This window comes from Anarrhichthys ocellatus, unplaced genomic scaffold (assembly GCF_004355925.1).
Source record: "Anarrhichthys ocellatus isolate YVR2014 unplaced genomic scaffold, GSC_Weel_1.0 scaffold88, whole genome shotgun sequence".
NCBI classification, from domain to species: Eukaryota; Metazoa; Chordata; class Actinopteri; order Perciformes; family Anarhichadidae; genus Anarrhichthys; species Anarrhichthys ocellatus.
Window position 1 is genome coordinate 119334 of NW_022280118.1, and position 10857 is coordinate 130190.

General features: G+C 46.6%; 1 protein-coding gene across 2 annotated transcripts in view; it reads left to right on the top strand.

Annotated features, from left to right (window-relative positions):
* Positions 1-10857, top strand: part of lpp (LIM domain containing preferred translocation partner in lipoma) — a 118885-nt gene that overhangs the window by 106775 nt on the left and 1253 nt on the right. For both annotated transcript variants that reach the window (XM_031875323.1, XM_031875322.1), the window contains 2 exons: positions 7693-7871; positions 10263-10383. In XM_031875323.1, the coding sequence (XP_031731183.1) occupies positions 7693-7871; positions 10263-10383 (300 nt within the window). The remainder of the gene's footprint in view (positions 1-7692; positions 7872-10262; positions 10384-10857) is intronic.

Sequence of the window (10857 nt, forward strand, 5' to 3'; positions counted from 1 at the left end):
TGTGTGTGTGTGTGTGTGTGTGTGTGTGTGTGTGTGTGTGTGTGTGTAATTCCGTTGTACAGTGGGTGTGAGCCCACTGAACTCAAGCAGGTCATCATTTCTTATTACTGATCCACAGGAAGTGCGGCTGTCTTATCTGTTACAAGCGAGTAAATGAAAAGCACGAGTGTTTGTTGTTAGAGTACGCTGTTTGGACAAAAGAAGGAGGGAGTGATTCCAAACACCGGGTCCCTCTAAACCTCTCATGTTTTTTTGTCTAAGCGCACCCACACAACCCCCCCCCCCCCCCCATCCATCCCTCCCTCCTCCACCCAGGAGAAAGCAGGAGAAAAATATATCCGTGACCCAGTGCTGACCCACCACAATGTCACTCCAACTCATGGCAAGAGAGAACTACTGCCGGGGTTCTTTGTCAGTTTCTCTCTGTAACCAGAGCAGGAGACATTGCCCAAAGTCCAGAGGGGTCACATTCTGCTGCGGAGCTGAATTTAAGGCGGAGAGGCAGACGGGTAGGCCAGCCACTTTGCCCGAGCTGGGGGGGGGGGGGGAGGCCACCTTTTATTCTTTAAAGAAAAGGCCTGAGCGAGGCATGACGTGTGTGCGTCGGCCCTGTCCCTTCATGTTGGCCGCGGCTCCATATTAGCACTTAGCTAAAACAAGAAATGCGGGCGAACAAATAAGGCCGCAGAGCTGAGCGTGACAGGATGGATGCGTATTTGAATCTCATTTGACGAGTGCAGTCTTTGTGACTTTGCGGAAACTCATTTTCGGAACCGGAAGAAGGTGAAACCTGCACAGCGGCCGCCAGTGAAAAATAATCCTCAGGCTTTAGGCTGCTCATAAAGCCTCCAGGCAGCTGTAGCAACAGAAAAATGACAAATCGGGATGGGCAGCTCCAACAGAATGGATTCCCATTCCTGCACGCGCCGGACATCCTTAACCTGGTGTGAGTTTATCACACAGACGAGACAGGGTCGCGCTGAGCTGAGCGGGGGCGGACCTGCACTTGAAGGCAGCAGGGCCGCTCCAGGTCAGAGGCACCTCGCCGCACTCGTCCCCGACTGACTGGCGTGCACACAGATGAGTGTCACAAACGCTGTCACGCAGCCGACGATTTTCAAAAAACCATTAGGGGAATTGCTTTTTCCGTCGCGTGACATGATCGCTCACACCCAACGCGTAAACACACACACACACACACACACCTCAGTCGACTGTGTCCAGGCAGCAGATGTGGGCGATTCACGTGACTCGCTCGTAAACGACAGGGTTCCGTAAAGGAGTCGGGTCATGTTAAGACATCTTCATGTGCTCACACCACGCTGCTGACACACCACACAAACAGATGAGCAGGACGCAAGCGAGAGACTGTCACTGGAAAGCAATCGCTGATATGTAAAGTTTAAATTTAAACTGAATGTGTAGGGCTGGGGGGTGGGATCATGTGGGGGGGGGTCTCTGGGGAGTTGGACCGCAGGGAGGCCAAACGGCAGGAGGTGGCTCACTTGTTGACCTACGCAGGATGTGGGAGAGATGCTCGACCGACCAGGTGATAGAAACACACTGAGACCTCTCCACCTCCGTGGCCCGAGCAGACCACAGTTCAGAGGAGGGAGGTGCTCCCGCGATCCCTTCGCAAATGTGTGGAGACTTAATAACTGAGCTCCTGACCTCCCTTGACCAATGCAGATTTCTGCAGGCCATGACCTCTGTGATTTTGGCTCAAGAATGTGGAAAACAAGTTGGGTTTTTCGTTCTCTTTGACCTCGACCACAATCATTTTTTCCGTTTTTTCAACTGACTTTATGTATCTCACAAAATCAATCCTAATTACTGCAAGTGTACTATGTTTATCTATGACTTTCACAAATATCACTGTGACAGAAATTGGTGGTTGGGACCTGAGTCCGCAATTAGTATTCACACAGCGGCATCCGTGTCTGTAAACACTGACATGCGGGCAGTCTTGCCAAATAGTCTTATTAAATATGCATGAGTCAGCTGTGAGTGAGGTAACTCTGCTGCTTCCTGGTGAAAGCACTTTCCAATGGTACTGTAGGAGACCCACACTCATGTACTGTCAACTGCAGACCCTTGCATTCATAGTGTGGTATGCATGGGCTGAGTATGTGAATGAATCGAGTGTGTTTCAGGCACATTAAGGAAGGTTAGGTGGGCTCTTCTTGATGGTCAGCAAGCAGCTTTAAAAGGTTATTGTTGAGACTACAGAGCAGTCATTTCTTTGTCACCGTGGTTAAAGGAGCATTTTGGGAAATACAGCCAGCAGCCGGTTAGCTTAGCTTAGCATAAAGTATGGAAAATGGAAGAATCAGCTAGCCTGTCCAAAGGTAGCAACATTTATTGAACTGAAGCTCGTTTTTTCACACATTATTATTTTTTAATTATTATCATTATTAAGTTTTGAAAACGACCATTTGTGGTTTTACTAAGGGGGTTCCAGAGTCCAGGAAGTCCCTGCACCCAGGACCTGATACCCAGTATCAGCCAGTATCCTGCTTCCTCTTAGCTGACTTCCATGTTGACTGCCAAAATTGACCAGTGAAAAGGTAAACAAAGCTTTACGGTCTGCGTGCCGTCAATCGTTTGGTCTGATGTTGCAGGGAGTCGGACCCACTAACAGCCATTAAGAATAGCTGTGGAAAGAGCCAATCTCCTCGCTGACGGTCTCATTCACTTCCAGCATGTAGGTCATATAGAGGCATCAGTATTACACCCAGACGATTTCATAACCAGTTAAAACTCCCTGTATTAACTTAAAGCGATAAAAGGGAGGGAGGCTGCTTGTCGAGGTCCATTAAGTCAGCGGACACCTTCCCTCAGGAAGTAGGAGGGTCAGTGTTTTGACTCATAGTTCACGACCAAGTCAGTGCGTCTTCTTCACTGCAGAGGAAAGCAAAGGCATCAGCAGCAGCGCTCGGGCCTTTCTTTCGAACAAAATGTTGTTAGACATCGCACAAGCTACCGTCAGCAGGGTGCAGTTAATTGACACATTCTGTGACGGTCTGGACGCGCACACTGATTCAGATCATCTGTAAATCTGGCGGCGCTCTGAGGGGTTCGCCGTGCCAACTCATAAATCGCGTGCAGTCTCGCTGAAGTCCAGCCTGCCTCCTGTCAGCCCCGACTAGGCCGGGTGGAAAATAAAAAAAGAACGCATAGGTGTAAAAACAATCGTGTTGGGGCTGTCCGGAGATGGTGAACAGCTTCAGTTTAGCAACATGCCGCAGATTTCCAACTGTTTACCGTTTTCTTTTTTTACGGGCACACATGGAAAGTGTTTCTTTGTTTTACCTGGAACTGTGCACACACCACCGACTGAACCATTTGTAGTGTTTGAATTGGGGATGGATCCTTGGCCCCTTGCAAGTATTGATTCACATTATGAAGTTGAACAGGTTTCATACAATACTCGAGACTGCAGCAACATTTAAATATCATGAATGAGAATCTGTTAATCGTCCATCTGCCAAACGTTTGTGTGGTTCCAGCTGCTAAATGTGAGGATTTGCTGCTTGTCTTACAGCACATTATAGGAAACTGAATACAATTTGAATAATCTCTTCAGACTAATTGATTTATTGAGAAAATGATCTGCCGATGAATCCAAACGTTGTAGTCCTAATTCTTATAGCGGGGTCTGTGTTTAAAATAACTTAAGTATCAAATGGTTGTTTTTCTGTAATGTTTGTTACTAGCCGTCTTTAAACTTTAGATATTGTCATTTAATCCAATAAACTGACTTTATTATAGAAATTAGTGAATTTATCCCGCTCTTAAATAAAGGTGTGAGTGGTTTGACTCTGTCTCCCTCGCTCTGTTTGCCCTCACACCCTTCATGCCAAAAGACAGCTGTGTCAAACGTTGTTTGGGAGCCCGTTGCTAAACAGCAGGAAGCCGGGCCGGACCGCGCGGGGCAACAGCAGATCATGATATCACTTTTTAGCGAAAAGCTAACGCCTCACAAGGAGCAGAAAAGGGGGCCACAATTGACTCAAACGCACTTCCACTCGCCCCTTCGGTTCAGCAAGAGGGCTGCCTGACCTAAATTCACTTCACCTCATCTGCCTAGACATTTGTTTAGCCTTCTGGGCAAACACTTAGAGAAATGTATGAGGGAGAGAGAGGAGGGATGGGAGAAAAAAAAAACAGAATACATATGCTTGAATACATCACATTTAGTCGGGGGGGGGGGGGGGGGAGCAAAAAAAACCCGGACATCTGCAGACATATACAGCCCTCTAGTGGCAAAGTGCAGAGAACCTGGATGTGTGAGAGACGGGGCATGAAGTGATTTACGCTGATTATCCTGGAACCATCTGTGGAGGTTGAGCCCAAAACACAGACCCCGTGTACGCTTTCTGTTTTGACATCAGCTTGTGTAACAGGCCCTGCTAAATGTCACCTCACACCAAATAAAAGGAGGCAGGAGCAAATAAAAGAAACAACAACAACGCAGGCTGAGCAGAACGAATGAATTGAGGTCATAGAATCTCACCGTCGGAGAGAGAAAGAGGGAATTTTTTTTTTGTCTTTTGAGCACTGTACTCATTACAATGGCCCGGAGGAACTGTGTGCCATGAAATCATATGCTCTAGTTAAGCTAAACAAGGGCAAGGTATTCCCACGTGAAGGGGAGATGAGAATAAGTAAGTGGGAATGCAGACAGATGAGGAAGAGTTGAGGATGGTTTAGTGCTACTTGGCCCCAGCGTCTTACTCACATTCTCAGGTTGCAAATATATTCTCAAATATATACTCTCTGTCTCCGCGTGCGTGCGTGAGGCAAACCTCAAGGGCTCGGTGCAGCGAGCTCATTAAAGGCTTCATTCCACTTCCAGGATCGAGCAGGATTGCAATGTGGACATTGTTTATACACAAATGTTGCCCTGGGAATAATGTTTATTTCTATTACCGTCTTGGAGGGGGAGAGAAAAAAAAAGAAGAGACAAATAAGAATGCTGAGCTTGTCTGCACACATTGCTTTTCATGAAATAATGCCTGAAGTGCTTTGAAGAAGCGGCCATTTTTATTTATTTATTTACAAAACCACATTTTTCCACAGCCTCCATGTCGGACATCAGCCGCTCTCATCTGTTGCCCTCTCACCCTCCGCTGACACACGGCGGGCGCCGTGAGGAGCGAACGTCAGTTGCCGCACGGATGTTTTTTTTGCATTGTAGTATTCTTTGAACCTCCCCCTGCTTTGCTCATTAGCGTGCTGACTACAAATGTCACCACACGTGCTCCGCAGTCGGACAGGGGAGAGGGAGTTCACCTCGGCCGAGCAGTTTGCAGAAGTGTCATTTTAAACGGCAGGGGCCCCAGCGGTGCGTCCTGGAGGCAGCCGATGACGCGGCGCAGTGTTGCTACACACCCCGAGCTTTGTTTGGAAACACTGAGGCAGCTCGCTACTACAGTGTGAGCCAATTGGAGCAGCTGAACCGTGCACTCTTTAGCCCAGCCAAGCGTAGAAAAAGAGAGGGGGGGGGGGAGACCGGGCAGACCGGGCAGAGAGAGAGAGAGACTCAGGCCCTGTCCACACTACTCCGTTTTTACTCCGTATTTGCTACGTTTACACTGAGCGGCCACACTACGCCAGAGTTTTGGAGCACCCTAAACGGAGGAATCTGAAAACTCCGCCGAGGTTGGAGGTATTTCAGAACTCCGGGGTTGCGTTTGCGTGTCGACGGTCGGATATGGATGTGCTTAGAAAAAATTACGCCCACACCCGTGTTTGCTACTGGATTGGATCTTGGCAACCATGACGTCTCCGTCCCCTGATTCGTCACACTCACTATCACGTGACCCGTACCCGGAAGAAAACAAACTGGGCTACCAGCGATTCATTTCAACATGGATAACTAATTGCAAGCGTTGCTGCTAGCACAACAGCTACATGATGTTGCTGCTAGCACAACAGCTAGCAGCTGTTTTTGTGCAGTCTGCATTTCTGTGGAGGAAGCAGCTGTTATTGGAGTGATTAGCGAGCAGCGTGACCAGCATCAGCCCTATGGAGCAGCTCGTTGTTTTTAGATTCTAATGAGAAGACACGCTGCACTAACGTTTTACTTCTTCCGTTTGGTAGCCTTGAGCGACCTTAGTCTGTCTTTATGAAGCATGAAAAGATGTACGTAGATATATTCTATTCGCGTGTTTAGTATAACATTTGTGTTGTATTAAATGCTAATCGCGGTTAGCATTTCTCCATTGGCGGTAATGTTAAAATTAGCTTAGAAGCTAGCTAGGCGGACATGTTACATGCTGGCTATATCATGGATTGTTGTTTTGTATTCATGTAATGTGTATAGGGACAGTTTGTAAAGCCATATTTCATATTGTGTTTCCACAGTTTTACAAATAAGAAAGATTCACACTGAAGTCTTGAAACTCTTCTATGGATTCCATGGTCTCTATTTCACGGATCTACTGTTAGCGATCTGCTAAGCTTTCCTGCACGAAGCAAGAGCAGAATAGAGTGAGAGACGTGTGTTGACCACATTTATGGACCCATAATCTAGTAAACGTTTATGTGTAAGTGTTGATGTTAAAGTAAATTTGGAGAGAGAGCGAGCGCTGTAACTACGTCTGAAAAATAAAACTTTCCACGAACTGTCTGTTTGACTTTATAGAGGGAGATTTTAGAGGAAGATCTTAAGTATCAAATACAACCTTTCATTATTAAAGACTACTTTATTACTCTGTCGTATTTTTTTTTTTTTAACAAAGCAAGCAATCCACTTCCTGTTTACACCGTCACGCGCATGCACAGTGTACGTTAATGGTCACGTGCTGTCCGCCTTCGAAGGCTGCCCTGTGGACGCAGATCAACTCGAGAATGATGCTGAAACTCCCGTGTGGACGGAGATCGTTTCTATTTGACAAATCTGCATCCAAGGAGAAACGGAGTAGTGTGGACAGGGCCTCGGAGTGAGAGACTCAGAGATCCAGGAAATGCCTGAGCGAGAGGCAGGGGGCCCGTCAGCCCTCACACTGCCACATCAGGCCGCACATTGATCACCCTCGCATGATATATCCACCCCTAGTAATTGCATTGCTGTTTAGAGAGGCGGTCGTTATTTATGAAATATTGAAATAACAAATGGCGTCTCCCGGCAGATATTAAGAAGAGAGATGCCACAGATAAGTCAGAGGCGGGCGGCCGCCACGTCCCCCCCGCGGGCCGCTTGCCCAGTCGCCTTGGCTGCAGAAAACCTGCAGTCATCACAAAGGGAAAATATTTACTGCTCGCACTCTTGCATATGGGAGGATGAAGTGCCGGTGAGGGCGGCTGAAAAATGACTGCGTGTTTGTGTTTGGACGGGAGCGCTAATCAGATTCCGTCAGCTTCAGAGGCATTCGAGGACAGCTGAGCTAAAGGGCCTGAGTGTGGATTTATTCGTCGCGCGGGGCGCGAATGGGAGCCGAGCCACCTGGAGCGCAACACCGGCAACGGAAAAGATTAAAAAAAGAAACACAGAAACTGGGGAAAAAAATATGCAGAGAAACTTTAAAAAAAATGTTCAAGCTGGTTTAAAATCCGTTAGCAGACAAGTGCTAATTGTAAACAAGAGCTCAAAGGGTATTTGGAAATGACTCATCAGACTCACTAAACTCATCATCAGGTTTGTTGTGTAATCGTGAGTGTGTGTGTGTGTGTGTTTTCTGTGTACAGAACACCCTGGAGAGCTGCACCATCTGCAGTAAGCCCATCATGGAGCGCATTCTGCGGGCCACGGGGAAAGCCTACCACCCCCACTGCTTCACCTGCGTGGTGTGCCACCGCAGCCTTGACGGCATCCCCTTCACCGTGGACGCTTCCAACCACATCCACTGCATCGAGGACTTTCACAAGTATGTAGTCGGGGATTTCATCAGGTCAAGAATCACTACTTTTGTATCAAATTACTTTATGTAATCGCCACTCAGCTCTTCAAGGGCCAGCGTGTAGCATTTCTACTGGCAGAAATGGGATGTATTATTAATAACTATGTTTTAATTAGTGTGTAATCAACTGAAAATAAAAATCATTAAGGTGATTCTAATACCTTAGAAGGAGCCCTTCATATCTACAAAGGGAGCTGGGCCTCCTCACAGAGTCCGCCATCTTTTTTACCAAGCTGAACACATCCTCTCATCTAACTACCAGTAAGACAGAAAACCAGCATACTGTTTGTTCAACATTCATTTAAAGCTGCACAAATGGGTATTTTCATGACTCGGTGTAATGTGAAAGGGGTCACCTGTAGTAGCATTATCACGGGATTCAACATTCTCAACTCTACTGAATATGTTAGCGTCTTTAAGCTCGTTTTGGTCGTAAAGTAAAACAACGAGCAGCTTAACTGTTTTGATTCACTCTAATGGCTCTCATCCAAACGAGGCGGTTTTCAGGAAACAAGCTCCGATAAACTCTCATAGAAACGTGCCGCCAGATGAATGCTAATGTCGTTCGATGTCTGTGGGATGTGTAAATAGGTAACTTGCTTGCTAACACTTCTATAATCGCATCCATAACAACTCTACGAGGTGATATGTCATCATTGCAAAAGGAGAATCATCCCTGTTAAAGGGTTTTTCCTGTTCCGTTGTGAGGGTCCTGGGACAAAGGACAGATTGTAAAGCCCTCTGAGGAAAAGTTGTCATTTTGGGCTATATAAATTGAATTGAATTGTGTTTACAGCTTGTTCTACTACCGCCAAGTGGCTAAAAATCAACTAATGCTGCTTCAAAATATTCAGCTACCGTATTCAGTATATTTAAGCCGAATCAATCTGAGATCTGAGTACTTCCTTTATATTGCGGGCAATATCACAAGCCCAATGGCGTTATGACACGCGTCTGCAGACATGAATTTAATAGTATGTTCCTGTCATTGTGTCACACTCCACCGATTGCGTAACCGCCACCTTTCCAGAAATGTTCCTCTGCTCAGTGACCAGAAGGGAAACAGAAGTAAACAACCGGCTCTCGGTGTGAGCGCACAGCTTTTTGCTCTGTGGAGTCGCTGCACCGGGCCGTTGTTTAATCCCACATGACAAGTGTGACTTGAACAGCCCTTTGTATCGAGGAACAGTCACGCTCGGGGCCGGAGCGTTCTCTCTGGCTAATACTGTACGGGCCGTGGTTCCCCCAAAGCCACACGAACTCCCTCACTTCCTGATTCCCAGGCACTCGGTCAGCATCAGAAATAGAAGTGTCCACCGGCCCTCAGTCGCCCGACGGGACCTGAAATCTCGTGCGTGCTTTTCATATCCTCAACGATCCTATTGTTGGACAGACCTCTTCCTGCTCAAGGCATTTCCAGAGTTGCTGAAAGTGTCACTGTGAGAGTCAGTTCTGGTATCTGAAGCCCTACAATGTTTAGCTTTTCCTCAAATACCATAATAATATATTTATATGAAATATTTCAGAGAAGGGAAAATTTTGCTTTTAGTGCCACCTCGACGACCGAGTGAATGAATAATTCAAACGAAGGAAATAATGCACAAGCTGTGCCTTTTAACTTTAACTCACTGTGTCATTATGTGAAGGCACTATTTGTCTTCATGATCTATCCTGTTTACTCCTGTGTGAAGAGCTGAACCAGTTTGAAGGTTTGGTTCCCAAATGTGGGTACAAGGGGTCAATTAGCAGGGGAGCAAAGCAGAACAAATATTTATTCACATTTTGATCTATTTTTCAAAATAATTCCTGGAGAATTTCACTTTTTTAGACTTCTGATTATTGAAATATAATTAAGAGAATAGCAAGTACTCTTAGGGGTCATAAGCCAGAATTGTTAGGAAATGCTGGTGTAGTCTATTGACAGATTCTTTTGGGAAAATATTTGGAAAGTTGATTCATTATTTAAGTCATTGATCAAGCGAAATGAAGCCCCTCCTCTTATTTACGGCTCCTAATTATAAGGATTTGCTGTTTTTCCTTGTTTGGTTATTGTTGTAAGTTTAACATATTTGAGTTGTGTACCGTTTGTCAAGACATTTGAACACATCGGTTTAGGCTTTGGTGTGATTATTTGACCATTTTCCGACATTTTATAAACCAAACGATAAACCATTTAATCAAGAACGTATCGGGCTGATTAAAGGTGTGGGGTGCAGCCCCACTTGTGTGTATACTGTCTCAAAAAGTGAGTCAGTGCAACATTATTACAAATGACATTTGTTTCAAATTGTGTCGTATCATGTCACAACATCTGCTGCTGTTCAGAGCTGATTTATGTCATATGATTCTATTCCGCAGGAAGTTCGCTCCGCGCTGCTGTGTGTGCTCTGAGCCTATAATGCCGGCGCCGGGCCAGGAGGAGACCGTCCGCATCGTGGCCCTGGACCGCGACTTCCACGTGCATTGTTACCGCTGTGAGGTATGCTCTCTATGTGTTTATCTGCTCAGGTATGTGAGCTCTATAATTAGCGCTGCTGGTTGTGCACCGTGTTGCCCAGCTCCAGGGGACTACGGCAGGAAGGCACATCGTACATACCCGTCCCCCATCACCCCCTTACAGCGAGACCCAATCATCCCTCTCTTACCTGCCTGGAAACAGCTCTCCATCTCCCCTCTGCAAAGTTCATAGACTTACATAGTAACCCATCTGTCAGCCGCCGCTCGCCGGCTGATAAGCGTCACTGAGGCGCTACGTGCCCGGCCGAAAGAAGAGAGGTAACGTGTCACGCTGTCGCCGCGCCGCTGTGAGCGTACGTGGAGCAGTGGCAGACATAAAGGTCAAAGGAAAGCAAAGCAGATTAGTTCAGCTGAAGGGGGCTCAACAAGAGAAGGTATTTTGTCACCAGGGAGACAAGAGTAGATGGAGTTGTAATTCTCAGTGTGTGTGAGAGAG